Source organism: Chiloscyllium plagiosum, chromosome 20, assembly GCF_004010195.1.
Source record: "Chiloscyllium plagiosum isolate BGI_BamShark_2017 chromosome 20, ASM401019v2, whole genome shotgun sequence".
Lineage (NCBI taxonomy): Eukaryota > Metazoa > Chordata > Chondrichthyes > Orectolobiformes > Hemiscylliidae > Chiloscyllium > Chiloscyllium plagiosum.
The window spans coordinates 29,427,268-29,446,603 of NC_057729.1; the positions used below are offsets into that span (position 1 = coordinate 29,427,268).

General features: G+C 39.9%; 1 protein-coding gene across 7 annotated transcripts in view; it reads right to left on the reverse strand.

The window, feature by feature from the left end:
• The window catches only part of LOC122560122 (DEP domain-containing mTOR-interacting protein-like), a 101,894-nt gene that overhangs the window by 25,505 nt on the left and 57,053 nt on the right, over window positions 1–19,336 (reverse strand). For 4 of the 7 annotated variants that reach the window (XM_043710379.1, XM_043710384.1, XM_043710385.1 and 1 more), the window contains 2 exons: window positions 11,064–11,134; window positions 4,045–4,149 (listed from right to left, as the gene is read on the reverse strand). The exons of 1 other annotated variant lie outside the window; for it this stretch is intronic. In XM_043710379.1, the coding sequence (XP_043566314.1) occupies window positions 4,045–4,149; window positions 11,064–11,134 (176 nt within the window). Of the gene's footprint in view, window positions 1–4,044; window positions 4,150–11,063; window positions 11,135–16,528; window positions 17,023–19,336 lie in introns of those variants that run through there. 2 more of the 7 variants (XM_043710386.1, XM_043710383.1) reach the window with 2 other exon arrangements.

Below are 19,336 nucleotides of genomic sequence, written 5' to 3' on the forward strand. Positions count from 1 at the left end.
GCTCCTTGGAGGCTGCCTGACCTGCTGGGCTTTTCCAGCACCATACGTTTTGACTCTGATATCCAGCAATTGCAGTCCCCACTTTCTCCTTTAAACTAAATGTGCCTATCCACAGACTGGGGCATCAATTTTCCCTCCTCTTCAATGTCCAGGGCATTGTCAGGAAAAGTGCAGGGCAACTCTGGACTGAAAGTGCTCGGCCAGGTATATAATGACCTTTTAAAGGTGATGCTGTTCTTTTCTGAGATATTCTGGCAGTGGCGAACGGTGGAATGTTGCCACAATCAGATGAATTCGGTACTATAGTGGCAGGGTATGTAGGTAATAGAAAACCAAAAGAGCTGTGCTTGCTGAAAATTGAAAACATAAACAGAAATTGCTGGAAACATTTAGCAGGTCTAGCAGCATCGGTGGAAAGAAATCAGAGTTAACGTTTTGAGTCCAGTGACCAATCTTCAGAACTGATGGTAAGTAGGAAAAGGTTGGTTTTTATGCAGACGATATGGTGAGGGAGGGATAAGGAGTAAGGGACAAAGGGGTAAATGATAGGTGCAGATAGAGCCCGAAGACAGAGATAAAGAGTTGAACAGACAAAGCAGCAGTTGGGTCAGCTGAGCTTCCTATTGCCTGCCACATCAAAACTCCGCCATGTTCACTGGTCAACATCTCTGTCTCAGGCTTACTGCAGTGCTCCAGCAAAGTTCAGCACAAACTGGAATAACAGCGCTCATTTTCCATTTGGAAACTCTACAGCCTTCTGGACTCAATCTCAAGTTCAACAATTTTAGGGCTTGAGGCACCTTCCCTAATCATCCCCAACTCAAACACACACCAGGCCTTGTTATCTGCTATTAAATACACAACCCATTGTTCGCCACTAACATTAACAGCTATTCATTCTCCTAGGCTGACCGTTGCCTCCTCCTTTGTCTGTCCAACTGGTTTTCTCTCTCTTTGGGCTCTATCTCCACCTATCATTTACTCCCTCCCCCTTCCCCCAACCTTATTTTCTGCATAAAATTCAGCTTTTTCTTCACTAACATTAATTCTGAAGAAGGGTCACTGTACTCAAAATGTTAATTCTGATTTGTCTCCACAGTTGCTGCCAGACTTGCTGCGATCTTCCAGCAATTTCTATTTTTCTAATTTTCGCGAGGTAATGGGGTGGATTTGGTAAATGTAGCGAGAAAACCCACTTAAATCCTCCATAAACTCTAGGAAGCTGTCACTCAGCAAAAAAACCCCACAAGATTCAGCCGAAAGTCTCTCTTACCTAGTTAGTCCACAGGCCTTGACTTTTGATTGTAAATTTTAGCTCATTTCCTCCATAAATAACTTAGGAGCAGTAGTAGGCTATTTGACCCTTCAAAGTTTACTCTGCGATTTGCTAAGATCCTGGCTGATCTGATTAGAATATCAACTCCACTCTCTTGTGTGTCCCCATACACTGCTGCCTCACAGCGCCAGAGACCCAGGTTCAATTCCCGCCTCAGGCAACTGTCTGTGTGGAGTTTGCACATTCTCCCAGTGTCGGCGTGGGTTTCCTCCGGGTGCTCCAGTTTCCTCCCACAACACAAATGTGCAGGTTAGGTGAATTGGCCAGGCTAAAATTGCCCGTAGTGTTAGGTGAAAGGATAAATGTAGGGGAATGGGTCTGGACTTGTTGGGCTGAAGGGCCTGTTTCTACATTGTAAGTAATCTAACCTAATCTAAATCACCCGATGAAGAAGCAGTGCTCCGAAAGCTAGTGCTTCCAAATAAACCTGTTGGACTATAGCCTGGTGTTGTGCTTTTTAACTTTGTACAGCCCAGTCCAACACTGGCATCTCCAAACCCATAAATCTTGACTGCCCTGACTATCAAACATCTGGCTGACTTAGCCTTGAATACATTCTATAAACTGGCATCCACTTCTTCTGAGGAAGAGAATGCTACAGACTAACAACTCCCTAAGAAAAGAAATCTGTTCAGCTGTTTTAAAAGTAAGACCTCTTATTTTAATTCTGATTCTTCTAAACTCCAATGGGTAAGCATCCATTAATATTTCTTCATCAGCTCTTCATTCCAGCAAAGAGTGGAGTCAAACTTCACTGAACTGTTTCTACCATATTTAAAACCTTTTACAAATGAGAGGACCACAACTGTAATCAATACTCCAGTCGAGGAACTTGCTATGGACCCCATCTGATTTCCTTTCCCACAAACTGCTCGCACCTACTAGTTTTACACCCATATTGATTAGCCCAATGTATTTATTAAGATTAGATAGATTAGATTACCAACAGTGTGGAAACAGACCATTTGGCCCACCAAGTCCACACCGACACTCCAAACAGTAACCCACCCAGACCCATTCCCCTAAGTAATATACGTAGCACAATGGGCAATCTAGCATGGCCAATTCACCTGGCCTGCACATCATTGGATTGTGGGAGGAAACCAGAGCACCTGGAGGAAACCCATGCAAACACAGGGAGAACGTGCAAACTCCACACAGGCAGTGGCCCAAGGTTGGAATTGAACCTGGGTCCCTGGTACTGTGAGGCAGTAGTGCTAACCATTGAGACACTGTGCTGCCCATTAAACCATAGCTCTTTGGATAGTGCTCTGAGTCAGAATGCTGTGGGTTCAAGTTTGATTTCAATACTTGCACAAAATCAAGGTTCCATTCGCCCTCTCAGGTTGACATAAAAGACCCAGCAGCACTACTTCAAATAACACCAGGGCAGCAATCACCAGTATTCTAACTACTACTGATCATTCAATCAACATCACAAAAAAATAAATTATCTCGTGACTATTACATTGTTATGCAAAAAAAATTCAGTGCTGTATTTCCTACACCGTAACAGCAATCACACTTCAAAAGTACTTAATTGCCTAAAAACATCCTGAGATTGTAGAAGGTGCTATATAAATACAAGCCTTTTTTATCTCCCTTTTACCAACACAAAATAATTCACAGAGCTGAACATAATTAATTAAAGTTGCATGGTCTGCTGCACTGGATGCAAATTAAAGGCTCTTCAAAACTCCACCAAGCAACCTATCTGAAGCAGAATTAACAGGAAGCTGCAAAACAATGCTAGAAAGCCGAGTACTGATGAGATGAGCTATTCAGTCCTTCTAGCTTACCAGTCACTAAAAAACTTTGCCTCCCCAACATAAGGCACCTAATTAGGTTTTAAGATTTTTTGAAATGCTAAGTATCTCACACACTCATCACATTGAGTGAAAAGGTACTTCTTAATATCAATCCTGAATTTGCGTTATTCCTTTACAGTTGTCTAAATTTAACTTGACCATTATGATTATACAGGTGCAAAGCAGACAAAATCAGAAATCTTATTTCACTAGTACTACCAAATAATAATTCGTTTCCCAGCAGAAAGCACAATGATACCAATTTCAGTTTGGGAAGGCATGGGACAAATAACAGGCAATGCCTACATAACATAGACTGAATCCTTTGGTGTTCTGGTCTCACCAATATAATGCTAGTAAGTTACGAGTATTAGGCCAGCTGATAGCTCAATAATTGCGGTTCGGAATGTCAGTAGTGAGGAGACAGTGGGAAATCCCATTTCCTCCGTGGATCCAGGTTGATAGAATACTGCTAATGGGGGAAATGCATTTGCAATGGTGAAGCGAAGGAGATAATAGGAAGGCAGATCTTCCGCAAGCTAACCTCCTGAAAATCAGAAACATATCTCTTTCTGAAGTAGCCTACAAGATTCAGGTCAAATATATTGCTGCTAGGTTCTTGTTCTTCTCTGGTCTAAGAATGAGACACAGACATAACCTCGGAAAAATACACCAATCTGCATGAATTAGATGTTTTCTCATTTTCTATCATCTTATAAGATTGCTCTTCAGTGTCAAATGAGAGGCCATCTTGTGAACTAAGCTCTTGTCCAATATGACCTGGATTATGAACATGGCTTAGACTTGAATCCTGATCACAGAAGTGAAATATTAGGGTCTAACTCAGCATTCAGCTCCTTGGAGTAATTAAAAAAAAAATCCTTTATTCGAAAACTTTACCTTTATTCCAGCTGCTGCTGCTGGACCACCTGGATCTACTGCCTGGATGTAACATGGACTTAATCCTCGCACCACAAAACCCCAACCCACAGCATCACCAACAATCTGGAATTCAAAGAAAATAGAAAAGTAACTTTTATTTTATCAAGCCTGTTTTATATTCTTTAAAAGGGAGAGATATTTATTTTATAATACCGTGCGTGTTTTTTTAGGCAGATTGTACAAGGTCTTAAAACTTCATCCAATGTGAGGCGATCACCCAGAGACAGGGCTACGGTATTGTAGGGCCAACTTGTGTTCAACATTCACGTTTCTAAAAGTTCCTGGCTAGAAAGTGCTCCAGTTTTGGTGTGCTGTCTCTTTGCGGAGTGAACTTAGCCTTCACAGAAATGGTAAACTTTGAGAAACCCTGGATATTCTGTCTCTTATCTCACTGCCTTACATTGACACTGTGGGAGGTGCTCCACACTGCTATGTACAGGATATTCAGGCTGGCATTGTTTCAAATATACATTAGAGTCTTGCATAGCGGTATCTGGTCAGAAAAATGCATGTGCTTTATACTGCCATTTTGGAGAATTAAGGGGTTGCTTGGAGCATGGAAAATGGATACCACATGACGCAATTTCTAGACCTTCTCATCAGTGATAGAACCTTGCAATTCTACCTTTGTATAAATATAGATTTTTAAGTAATCTGCTTCAGATTGAAACATTAATTATCATGGACGCCAACAGTATCCTGGTCGAAAAGAAGTGGTTCTTTGTTGTTTAGGTCAAATATCGGGTGCCCAGAGAACAAATGAACCTGACAAGTTTAAAGTATTGAAAGCTGTTGAAATATATTAATAAGATTTGACAAACAAATTTGTGCAGATGCTGTTCAACAACTGGAAAAGCGTGCGATGGAAAATTCCATTTGCTATAAAACACACCATCAGGTCTGAAAGTTATGCTAATAATTTCAGTTGACTGTACAACAGTGCAGCTAAAAAAAATCACGGTTGAAAGATATTAGACATCTCAGTGATGCAGAAAGAATGTGAAAACTGAGTAGGCCAAAGATTTTAATGATAAGGTACTGAGCATAGTTGGGTGCTGGAGCATTATTGGTAAAAACTCAGCTTTTAGTTGCAATTGAAGCTTGAAGGTCACAAACATTTCACAACAATATTTCATTTCCAAAGAAAAACTATTTATTCAGCAACGGTACATGTCAGACAGATCTGACAACTATAGAGGTAAAACAAAAGCATTTAGAAATGAGCAAAATTGCCTTATTTTCCAGTTGCAGTTCAAAGTACGTTCATTGCAAAATTCAGATTGAAATGCCAATACCAGTAAAATAGCTTTAGTTTGTTTTGTTTCTTGATCAATGCAACTTGCATTTTACAAAAAACAGACAATATTCACATGGCTCGTGCAACATACTTGCCAAGAAGTATGCTCGAAACTTTTTACTTAAGTGAAGGAAAGTAGATCTACCCACTTTGAGCATAGGATTCTTTCCTTTAGTCGCAATATTTTGAAAATCTTTTAAATTAAAAGAAATAGGATTAACATTCTTAGTAGATATTCACCCCAAAATATAACTGAACCAGATAACACAGAAAATGTTTGAACTAAATAATCTATATTACATTTGATGCTGAACATTCAATTGCCTAAAGATCAACAGCTTTTTGCTGCTGCAACAAATGTACTTTTCAGATATGGAAAACTGACCTCCTCAAAACAATTTATTTGCTGCAGAGGAAGTACAGTGAAGTGAATGTATGAATGTACAACATTTAGTCTGTCCACTCCATTTGGCTGCATTGCAATACAAACAGACATTCAAACATTTCAGTTTCAGAGATCTCTTCATTTGAGAAAAATGGTTGATATAAAGTGGAATTGTTGTTTTTTTGGAATGGCAAAATGGTCAATAATTAGTGTGGCCAAACTTTAGAAAACTGTCAAAATGTGACACCCTCTTCAAAAAGAGAGGAGAGCAAAAAGCAGACAACTACAGTATAGGCTGATTAGCCGAACATCAATTGTTGGAAAAGTATTAGAATCAATTTTGAAGGAGGTAATCACAGTATATTTGGAATATCATAATCCAGTCAAGCAGACTCAGCATGGCTTTACGAAAGGAAAATTATCTATGACTATTTATGAGAGTTTTTCGAGGAAGTCTCAACCAGATGGACAGATGGGAACCAGTAGATGCCTTGTATTTGGATTTTCAGAAGGCATTCGACAAGATACCTCGCAAAAGGTTAAATCATAAGCTAACAGCCCATGGTGCTAGAGTAGTATGTTGGTGTGGACAGAGATGGCAAGTGGGCAGCAAATAGTGAGTGGGAATAAGGGCCTTTTTTAGGTTGGCAACCTGTAACCAGCAGGGCTCCACAGGGATCGGTGTAGGGACTACAATGCTTAAAATATTCATTAATGACTTGGAGGAAGAAAGTGAAGGTACTGTCGCCAAATTTGCAGATGACACTAAAATAGGTGGAAAGGCAGGGTGCAAGAAGAATATTGTTAGTTGACGTAAGTGTGCAAAAAGTTGGTAAATGAGGTATAATGTGGGAAAATGTGAAGCTGCTCATTTTAGAAGGGAGAACAAAATAACTTATTTAAATGGAGAGAACAGTACTAATACTAAAGTAATAAAGCGATTTGGAATGGATGGAAATCTTTACCAAAAAACATTTCTGTTCATTTCAGTATAGTTGAATCCAAGTTGTTCCAGGGAAGCAGCAACTTCCCTCAACTTACCAAAGTGTGAATATTACCATTGACTAACATTCTGGATGAAATAAGAAATTTGGTTTGATATTGTCACAATATTAATGTATAAGTGTTTATCACGTATCACCAAAATTCCTTTCTCTTTTAAGGAATACCTACTAATAATGTTATTTTAAGCAGGTTAATAACTCTTGTAAATTAGAGAAGGAAAATTGATACAATTAGCATTTGTGCAGCAGTATTGCATGTCCTATTATTTGACTGTTGTGTTTGATTAAGTAAATCAAAGCATCCTCTCTCAGAGTACAACAGACAAAATAATTTGGACATTGTTTTCTGATAAATAACATCAATGACAAGTATTTACATGACAAGCATAAAACACTTCAGACACTGCCACATAATTGAACAAAATACCCAAGTTTTCTTCACAGGGCGCTTCTGAGACTCCCCACTCAGCTGAGCACTACCATTGTCCAAGAAAGATTTTGGCGTTTTTTGTGGCTCCTTGTTATAAGTCCAGCAAGAGCATTTGGGCTTCATACATTAGAAGCTCAAGCTGTCCATTGCAAGCCAACATTAATCAGAGGTGCGATGTTAGATTTGGAACTTCCAATATCCTCAACTGTAATCACTTAATTAGTCCAGACAGGATCAATAACCAGTTGTCCCAGAGAATGTGAACCAGCAGCTCAGCAGTAGAAAAGGGCTTCACTTGATGCAGTCTGAACCCCAAAGACAGTATTTCTAATCTCTTTTGCATACTCCATTTTAATAGCAATGTTCAGTTTCTGCTGGTTGGAGGAGGAAACCTGACACCTCGCTCCCTAACCCCAGCCCTGAACAGACATCAGGTAAGTGATCCGATTGGCCTTTAAAAGAGGATACTTACTTACAGCTGAATTTCACACACTCCTCCCATTCAAAGGCAATGGGGGACAATTGTCATTTACCCATCCAGCCAACCCTGAACCAGAAGATATTTGAAGGTAAACCTACCATTGGTTATTGAGCACAAGTGGTCAATGAATGGGCCCGATCACACAAATGTATTCCCATGCCATACAGGAAAACTGGAAGCTTCGGCTGCACAGTTTAATGGATGTAGGTTTGCTCGCTGAGCTGGAAGGTTCATTTTCAGATGTTTCATCACCATTCTATGTAACATCATCACTGAGCTCCGGATGAAACACTAATGGTATGGCCCGTTTTCTATTTATGTGTTTAGGTTTCCTTGGGTTGGTGGTGTCATTTCCTGTGGTGATGCCATTTCTTGTTCCTTTTCTCAGGGGTGGTAATTGGGATCCAAGTCAATGTGTTTGTTGATAGAGTTCCGGTTGGAATACCATGCTTCTAGGAATTCTCGTGAGTGTTACTGTTTGGCTAATCCGAGGATGGATGTGTTGGCCCAAAGTGGTGTCCTTCCTCAGCTGTATATAAGGATACTAGTGAGAGTGGTTCATGTCTTTTTGTGGCTAGTTGATGTTCATGTATCCTGGTGTTTTCTGCCTGTTTGTCCAATGTAGTGTTTGTTACAGTTCTTGCAAGGTATTTTAGAAATTACATTAGTTTTGCTTGTTGTCTGTATAGGGTCTTTCAAGTTCATTAGCTGCTGTTTTAGTGTGATGGTGGGTTTGTGAACTATCATGATGCCAAGAGGTCTGAGTAGTCTGGTAATCATTACTGAGATGTCTTTCACTTAGGGGAGAGTGGCTAGGGTTTCTGGATGAGTTTTGTCAGCTCGTTTGGGTTTGTGGCCGAGTAATCGGTGGAATTAGTTCATTGGGTACCTTTTCTTTTTGAATACACTGTGTAGGTGATTTGGCTCTGCTCTTCACAGTTGCTGTGTGCTACAGTGTATGGTGCTCATTGCAAAAAGGTTCTAATGCGGCTTTATATGTAGGTGTTGGGATGATTGCTTCTGTAGTTCAGTACTTGGTCCATATGTGTTTTTCCCTGCTGCTTTGTCTTCCAAAAAATGAAACCAGATGTATCCAACACACCACGCTTCTACAGATAACCCAAAATTCACAAACCAGGAGCACACCTCCCCCCCCTCCCCGCAACCCATAATCTCGCTACCTGGAAACACCAACTTACAGGTTGGCCAAGGAGCTACACCAAAGACTAAAACACTTAGTAGACTCACGCCACTCCACCCAAGAATTCCTGAAGACCAAAAACACCGAGATAGAAGAGGATGAAATAACTGACTCCTTTGACATAACAGCCCTGTTCACATCCATCAACATCAACCTGGCCCAGGAAACACTGATTACTCTATTAGAAGAACCAAAGACACATACATCAAACACCACCAACTTCATCAGCAAGGACAATATCATCAAGCTAGTGGACCTATGCCTTACCATCCACTTCATCTTCAACAACAAAATCTACAGACAAACCAATGGAACACCCATAGGATCTCCGATATCAAGGTTCTTAGCAGAGGCAGTAATGCAGAGACTCAAACAAACAGCTCTGCCAACAATCCAACCCAAGCTTTAGGTCCACTATGTGGATGACACCTTTGTCATCATTAAACAAAACAAATTAGAGGAAACCTTCAAGACCATCAATAATACTTTACTGGCATAAAATTCACTAAAGATGAGGAAAACAACAACAAACTGTCATTCCTAGATGTCACAGGAGAGTGAACAGCCAATGGGAAACTTCAAACCAGCATCTACAGGAAAACAACACATAAGGACCAAATACTGAACTACAGAAGCAATCATCACAACACCCACAAACGAAGCTGCATTAGAACATTTTTTGCAATAAGCCACCACACACTGCAGCACAGAGCAACTACGAAGAGCAGAGGCAAATCACCTACACAGTGTATTCAAAAAGATCAGGGACCCATTGAACTCATTTCACTGATTTCTCAGCAACAAACCCAAACGAGCAGACAAAACGCATTCAGGAACCCTAGCCACTCTCCCCTAAGTCAAAGACATCTTGGAAATGACTGCCAGACTACTCAGACTTCTTGGCATCATGGTAGCCCACAAACCGACCAACACACTAAAACAGCAGTGAATGAATTTGAAAGACCATGGACAGACAACAAGCAAAACTAATGCCATTTACAAAATACCTTGCAAGAACTGTAACAAACACAAATTGGACAAACAGACAGAAAAATAACCACCAGGATACATGAACATTAACATGAACAAAAAGACATGACCCTCTCTCACTAGAATCCTTACGTACAGATGAGAAAGGATACCACTTCGACTGGGACAACACATCCATCCTACGGCAAGCCAAACAGAGACACTCACTGGAATTCCTGAAAACCTGGCATTGCAACCGGAACTCAATCAAAAAAACACATTGACTTGGATCCCATTTAAAATCCCCGGAAGAAAAAGAACAGGAAATAACATCACCAAACCAAGGAAACCTAAATACAAATAGAAAGCGGGCCACACCACCAATGTTTCATCCAAAGGCTCACTGATGATGTTACCTACTTTGGTGATGAAATATCTGAAAATGCACCTTCTAGCTCAGCGAGCAAACCTACACCCAGAACTTCAACTGAGCTACAAATCTTCTCAAAACTCGCTGCACAGTTTAATGTTGGGAAGGTGGACAGGGATCTCCTACATGGATCCTTTGGGACATTTGGATTCCACCCTCAACCAACCCTCCCCTGCAACCTTTCCCCCAACCTCCTGAACCCACCCCTGCATTCTTCAGCAACCGCTCCCCCCACCCAAGTTTGAATGCTTAGAAGCTCTCAAAGATGGGACTTTTTCCTCTTAGAAGAATGGAAGACTCTCCTTGCAGTACTTCATGTTGGTCTGAGCATTAAATTGTTGCATGATCCCCATTAGGATCATGATCAGGCTCTTCTAATCACTGACATTTTAAACCGGGGGGGAGGGGCAGGGGACTGTGGCACTCTGCCCAACCCATAGAGTTGGAGGTACTTGTATGGGGTGGAATCCAAACAAGGTAACCTCTTGATCTCCTACTCCAACTGCACAGATCAACAGCTGGCATGATCCAAACTGGAATGTGGGACCATGGCTTCCAGATAGGTTAGGCTCAGTGAATTACACCACAGTTGGCAGAAATAATTCTGCATAATGATAACATTGGATCATTCACAAAATTCCATACAGTTTGAGATAAGGGGTGCTGAACTCTCCTGTGGCAGAATTTCAATTGCAACATTTTAAAACTGCCATTTAGATTGTACCACGTCTCTCCTGTCACTGTAGTAACTGATTAAAGCTTCAAGGAATGCGCACTTACTGTTAATGTTTTCTTTAAGTAAGGTGCTCCAGGTGATAGGAGTTCTTCATTAGTTACTGGTCTCTTCAACACTACAACATAAACGCCAGTAAGTGTTTGCACACAGTATGTGAACATTTTTAACCTAAAACAGAAACAAAACCCTTTTTGTGCAATCTATTATCAACTGCCAAGAGAGAATCATTTCTTGTTAGTACAGTAATGAACGAAAAAGTTGATTTTACACATTGAAGTGCTTTGGGAGAAAGGCAAAGTGCATAACACAATGAATTGTTTGGAATGCTATGACTGCTATTTCGACAAATTCCACAACTAAACAGGGCAGAGAGGGGGACATGACTAATCTCACGTGAAGAACAGACAACCAGCAAATGAAAACTTCAGAATCTTCTTAGACATCCCAGCCTGCCTTAACAGCTGCTCAACACACCAGTTCAATATAAGCAGAAAGTTGTTTAAATATGCAGACAAGAATTTAACTAGCCAAAAGACACTGATGTAAAGACTGTTCCATAAACAGCCAGATTACTCTTTGGGAGGAAAATTAAAGAGACCTGGAGAAAGCAGGTCAGACCTCACCTCCCACCACTCTGCAAAAGCCCAAACTGCCTGTGCCTCCCTCTTGCCCCTTTGGTTCACTTGGCCTCAAGTTCATATTAAATGAAGTCTAGAATAAGTGAGAGTGACAACTTTAGATAGGCACACAGATACACCACTGTGCACACATTCTGGGTTAAAAATAAAAAATACACTCCACACCCTTACAACTCCTGCATCTATACAACAACACCCCCACTACTGTAGGGGAGTATCAGCCTGGGTTATCTCTCCCAACAGCTTAAGCTGATAGCCTTCTGGCATTGGGGCAAGAGTTTTACAAAATTAATCACGAGCCTTTTACTGGCCTCATAAATTACTTCCTATGCTTTTTGTAAACCTATTTTATCCTAATCAGCTTCTTCAGGAATGGGTTGGCTGGTAAAAAATTGTGGTTTCGTTTCCAGATATAAATTAAACAAAGCATTGTACATCTTGTGATGTAAGAAGATAAATGACAAGACTAACTTTGTCCACCATCCAAAGATGATGGTTCACATGGTTTAGTTTTCTCCCATAAGATTTGTATGCTCCTACATCTGTTAACTATTAAAACAAGTCACTTCCAAAGCAATGACAAAACATGCATTGATTTCTCTTAAGTATTTAAATTAACTTTGTTAACTGTCTTTCTATTAACTTGATTTAAATATAACCCAGAATCTTTATTATTTAACTGGCTTTATGCTCCAGTAAAGTTGCAGTTTTATTACACACAGTAAAGCTCAGAGACCTGGTGATCAGATTACAACCTGTAGCATGCCAAGCACAACCAGTAGGTGGAAGAGCAGGAACAAGGACAGGGCTGTCTAATAAATAACTTTCATGTCAATAGTCAATGACATTGCTTCCAGGAGAGCATACAAAGCCTTATAATGTGTAAAACAAAATAGAAAATAGAACATTTTTTGAAAACTTAATTAATGTCTATGAAAGAATGGACAGTCAAACGAAACATTACTTTGACTGAATGTGGCAGTATTAACACGAACCTATAAAAACAAAATATGTCAAATGGAAAGTAAATAACATTGATGCCTGAGATTAGGAATGATCGCAAATGTTCCTACTGAATCAAGAAATGCCTTTGAATGTCAAAGTTTATGGTAAATACCTTTACAAAGGGTTGGGAGAGATAACCCACACCTGAAACTTGTCTAATTCCGAACACATTTTTCAAATACAATGGACTCAATATTAATCTGATCCCCTCAGTCCAACAAGTTAAATATGGGGTCTATAATTACAACATGCTAACATTACGTCAATACTACAATACAATACATTAAGAACATTTGAGTAAAAGCAAATTACTGTGGATGCTGGAATCTGAAACCAAAAGAGAAAATGCTGGAAAATCTCAGCAGGTCTGGCAGCATCTGTAAGGAGAGAAAAGAGCTGATGTTTCGAGTCTAACTGACCTTTTGTCAAAGCTTTGGCAAAGGATCAGTTAGACTCAAAACGTCAGCTCTTTTCTCTCCTTACAGATGCTGCCAGACCTGCTGAGATTTTCCAGCAAGAACATTTGAGGTGTTCAGGCATGGATCGACAGGACACCTAATCAACATATTTAAATCATGCTCCCAAAATACAGCCCTGGAGTCAGGAAAATTGGTGGTGAAAAAAAAATCGCAAAAACTGTCACATGCACAGGTGCCTTGAGCACTTTTTGTTAGCCAAGAGGAATCAGAGTACTCCATCAGTCTCTCTTCAGAAAGCCCTAAGCTGCATCTCAGCCCTGATCATGGGCTTTCTTCTATCAAGACCCTTGCAGATCTCCTTGCCTGTCCTGATTCTTCAGATGCAATTGCCTGCCTCTGATGTTCTTTGGTCAGAGGCTGGTTGGGAGATGTACAAAAATTGTCAGGGAGGTTCTGCTGTTAATTTAAGTTAGGCCCTGGAATGTAAAAGGAATTTTACTTTTACCCTAGTATAACTACTGAGCACATGTGAAAGCAGCTAAGTCAAAGGGACAATCCTTGGGGTTGTGACAGGTCATAACAAGGATTTGACCTCCTTGGTTTTAAAGATCTGCATGGTACACACAGATTAATATGAACAGCAGAGTACAGAGTCTTAAATTGGATGCTCGAGGAAATGTTTTAATTGATTGGCATGTAAGGGTGTAATTGATGCAAGGAATCCTCAGACCATCCTTCATTAATTCTGGGCTTGGGAAGTACATGAATTAGATTAAGCCAGACACATGCTGCACTTCACTAATGTAATGATCCCAGCTGATGGTACAACTGAAATCTAGCTTGATAAACCATATTATTTTTAGTCAATACGGTAGTCATTCATCAAAGCATGGTCACACAAGGTGACACTTTCCCTAACAGCAGAAGCGTGTTAAACAAAAGATGTTAAAATGAATCTAAATATTGATCATTGGTTAACAGATCTTAAACTCACAGCAAAACAAAGTCTCATGTATTCCCAAACACCATCACTTCACAGTGATTCAAATCTTGATAAATTAACATTAAATATTAAATCTTTAAAGGTTTAACTTATATGCTTCTCCATGATTCTGTGCTCTGACAAATCTTTGTACATAGATATCTACAAAACCAAACACAGACTTTCTCAGTCTTTTAGTATTTTCTCTATTTCTAACCAAACAGTCCTGATTTGGAAGTCTCACAAGTTTTTTTTAATTAAGTGGCAAAGCAACTGAACTTTCCCCAATTTGTTCTTTCCACCTTTCTAGGAGAGGAACTATTAAATTGCTTTTGAGCCAGTCAGGTGTCCTACAAAGCTGCCCTCAAAGTTTTCAAGCTCAGTCTTTGATTATTTTCAGCCAAAGCAAGCCAATGTCTTCCAATACTTATTTCATGTCATAAACCATATAATACAAATTAACAAACAAACCAGCTTCCATTAGCAATTCAGGGTTTCACAGTCTGTTGACACACACTGGGTTGGTGAATGTTCTGGAATCATCTAGGATCTGAACTCTTCAGATGAACAGTCACTAGACTCAAAATATTAACTACTTTCTTCCCACACATGCTGCCAGACCTGCTGAGCTTCTCCAGCAATCTTTGTTTTTGTTTTAGATCTCCAACCTCCACAATTATTTGCTTTATTTTCAAGTTAGGTAAGAATATCAGATCACGTGAAACTGGAACCTGAATCTATTAGGTTCCAAGTAAGATATTCTTTCTTGTCTTCTTCTATACGTAGTCATGTTCAATAAAACCTGTTGCTGTTCAGTCACAAGAGTATAAATCTTTTATTAGTCCAATGGATGCTCTGTTGAGCATGCAACAAACCAACAATCCATTAAATCAGGCAAATAATCTGTCATCATGAAATTTGTATGCTGCTTGTGTGATGAAGATTACTGGTAGGTTATTATTATTTGGAAGCTTGAGTTCTAAACAACGTATAGAGTCATAGAGACGTACAGCATGGAAACAGACCCTTCGGTTCAACTTGTCCATGTCAACCAGACATCCTAAATTAATCTGATCCCATTTGGCAGCATTTGGTCCATATCCCTCTAAACCCTTCTTAATTGTATACCCATCCAGATGCCTTTTAAATGTTGCAATTGCACCAGAGTCCACCGTTTCCTCTGGCAGCTCACTCCATACACGCACCACACTCTATGTGAAAAAGTTGTCCCTGAGGTCCCTTTTAAATCTTTCCCTTCTCACCCTAAACCTATGCCCTCTGGTTTTAGACTCCGTATAATTTGTATTTTTTTAGTATAATTTGTATTTTTTTAGTGTGATGTATTAAGAAGAAAAGACATTGCTCTAATTTCATTTTGACTGCTGTAAGTGGTGGAGGGGTGTTTGGAAAGTAATTTACCTGTATTTTAATGAGACTTTCTGGAAAAACATCCCGAGGCAAATTGTTCAGTACTTTAGAAAACAAAGAGCAGAGGAGAGGAAAAAAAATTGGGTTGTTATAAGGTTTCTTATGACACAGGAGGGCAAAGACAGAAATTATTTTGTTAAGCCACTGATCCAGAAGATCAGTGAGTGTGCAGGTATCTTTCAGAGATAAGCAAATCATTCAGAGAGAAAAGGCTGATAATCCCAGCAGTACAGTTTAGCTGTTTCCAAAACAGTCAGTGCAGAAGAAAAGAAGTCCTGAGTAGCTTTGACATTAGTAAGAAAAAAGTTATAGGAATAGAAGGTGTTATAAAGTCAGACAGGAAGACATTCTACAAGGCTACTGAATGCATGAGCTTAAGGAACATATGTTAAAGAATAAGTTAGCTGTGGTACTTGTTTGTTTAAAGGTCTCATGAAGAGATAATAATGAAAGAGGATGACATTACCAATGAGAAGTACTTTACAAAATTCTAGGAATGGCAATGATATAAACTCCTAAGTCCACTACCTACCTAGGCTATTAGCCCACAACCACCCTTTTGTCCCAAGCCAGCATGTAAACCTGACAGACAGAACAAAAGTTTCATAGTGGAGGTTAAATATTAGGTGTTAAGGATATAAAGATATTAAACCATGTAGGTGGATTTAGTATTTTTGTAATTTATTCATTTACAGGAAGAGGGTGTCACTGGCTAGACTGCATTTAAGGCCCATCCCTAATTGCCCAGAGGACATTTGAGAGTCAACCACATTGTTATGGGTCTGGGGTCACATGTAGGCCCAGACTAGGTAAGGATGGCAGTTTCCTTCCCTGAAGGACATTAGTGAACCAGATGGGTTTTTACAATAATCGACAATGGATTCATGGTCATCATTCGACTCTTAATTCCAGATTTTTAAATTGAATTCAAATTCCACCGTCTGCCATGGCAGAATTCCAACCCGGGTCCCCAAGGACATTACCTGGGTTTCTGGATTAACAGTCCAGCGATAATACCACTAGGCCATCACCTCCCCTGTGCTCTCAGGCTAGCAGTTCTGACCTCCTCTGAGCAGCTCTAAAACAACTGAGAAAAGAATTGAAATCTTTGACAGAGTCACCGAGTTGGGTCAGTTCCTTCTTCTGGGCAGTCTCCTCATGGTACCTGACCAATCAGACAATCACAATATGGCTCTTCACCAAAAACGGATTTCCAGTTTGACCTTCACTGTTCCAATCACAGATATCTTTTCTTTGCTTCGAGCAGTGTCACATGGTTCCTTACCCATGCAGACATTTGCAGTGAATCTCCTGTATGGGAGCAATCCTCAGACCTCACTGCTCAAGCTCTAGCAGTTGACTCCTCACAAAGAGCTGCACAATTCCGGCTCCTTGATTTTTCCTCCAGACTGTAACTTTTCTTACTAGTTGTACTTGTTGTGAGATCATAGGGTTAAACTCCTTCTTAGCTTTGGTTGGTTTTCTACAGCGTGGGGGATGGGGTGTTGAATTTCAGTCTTTTCTGATAAAGCTTTTTTCAAACAAAATGTTGGAAGTTAGTCATAGTAGGAAAAGTTAGAAAGAATGAATAGGATTATAACAACTTCTTCCTACAGTTTTCACCTTGCACTGTGCAGTGGGAGAGGGAGTGAGCTCAGTCAACATAACATATTTTAGTTGACAGTGGAGTTGTCCTCCTTGCAGATATTATTGTCTATGCAGTTGATAATATGCATCAGTAACACTTTCAAATGTTATTACACTTTCAGCCACATCATTCTAACTTTATATTCTTGTCACAGAATGATCTTGATAATCTAAAAACTTTAAACCACATTTCTATCACACCAGAAGATATTGATACTATCCCCATCATTGTAGCAGTTACCAATGCAAATACCGAATAACTTAGATCTCCACGATCTGAGAGTCACTGCATAGAAACACTGACGGAGCGTGAAGGAGGTGTAATCTCCTGTGGTGGTTTGGAAAGTAAACTGAAGGACTGTAGGCTGTACAAGTGGGAATGTGGTAGAAAGAAATTAATAGGTCTGACTTCTTCTTGAAGTTAATGAAACATCATTGTCATTTACATGCTATGAATGAAAGCAAAGCTTGGTAAGTTAAAAAGTTCTATGTCAGAGGTGTCCATAGGAGTTGAATACTGATTTGGACAAACCATGAGTGCAAACTATGGTGAAATGAATGACTGCCAAATCTGAGGAAGGATCCTGGTCTCCCAACAAAAGAAGAAAGTAAATGTGACAATTCAGCCCCTTTTTGTAAAGGGTTGGATTAAAATCTTAATATTTTTCTTCAGGTCACGATCCAGACCTCCTTTCACAAACTGGCTTCTAAATATCTGGTGGGCCTCTGACCAGTTTGAAGGACCAATTCCATCAAATGCACCCCCTGGGCATGACGGTTCCATTTTAGATTGTTGTACATTCAGTGGTGTTACACTAGGGGGTACATCAAAAGGGCCATAGATATTTGGTGTCAGAATGGTTGGGAAATCAAACAGATTTCCCAAGTCCAACTGTAAAATCCTCAGCACCTATACCAGCAGCTGGGCCTTTCAGACCTGAACTGCAAATCTCTGAGCACAGAGATCATATTTACCTGACCCACAGAAAATCTTGGGGAACATGCAGTTTGAGATTCCTCTACAAGCCATTGATGTTTTCAACTCCAAGGCGTGTTAGTGACCTCACTGATCAGTACCTTGCCCAGAAACAGACTGAGTATAAAAGGAGTGGGTGTGGACTCCCAGCTCTAGAGATAGACCTGGCCAACAAGTTACAAAGCTAAATTACAATCAGGTTCACTATCTTTTATTTACTTCCAATCCACTTCCTTGACCCAATTGAAATTTCTGTCCTCAGTTAAAGCCAGAAGAGAATGGTTTTGAAATGTTTATGTGTCAGGAAATAGATCTTTCAGAACATAAACCAACACAAATCAAACTCACCCCTTATGCAGGTCAAAATTCAGCCCACAGACTTATAAAATTTGGATTGCAAAGAAAAGATCAGCAGGTATTAAGGATACTAGATTTAGCTGTCTTTTTATAGTATCGAAGTTAAGTCCAGTTGCTTGTCCCCCCAGAGGAAATATTAAAAATGCTTTTAGTAGCTTGACTGAATTCAACAGGGTAGTCACTCAGTGACAGGCTGAGGTAAATGTTAAACAAAAAAAAAGAAAATATTGATCAAACCCATAACTGTTCTTCCATGAAAATTAATTATCACTAATCTGTATATCAAACCTATTTTACTGTAGACCCCTGAAACTTTTACTCACAAGAATCTATGAAGCTCAGAATAAAACATTTCAATCAGCCCAGCCTCCATAGCTTTTTAGGTGATGATGCTGTGAGTGGGGACATATATTGTTACCACCCTTCATGTAAAGAAATACTGGATCATTTGGCTCAAATTTTAATATTATGCATCATTGTCCTGGATTTCCCCACATGTCAAACTTGTGTTCCTTCATTTACGCAATTGAATCATTTAATCATTTTAAATAATTCAAAGTTTGCGAGAAGATTTGTAGCTCAGGTGCTCATTGTTGTGGTTCTTTACGTCGAGCTGGGAATTTGTGTTGCAGACTAGGTGACATCCTCAGTGCTTGGGAGCCTCCTGTGAAGTGCTTCTGTGATCTTTCCTCCGGCATTTGTAGTGGTTTGAATCTGCCGCTTCCGGTTGTCAGTTCCAGCTGTCCGTTGCAGTGGTCGGTATATTGGGTCCAGGTCGATGTGCTTATTGATTGAATCTGTGGATGAGTGCCATGCCTCTAGGAATTCCCTGGCTGTTCTCTATTTGGCTTGTCCTATAATAGTA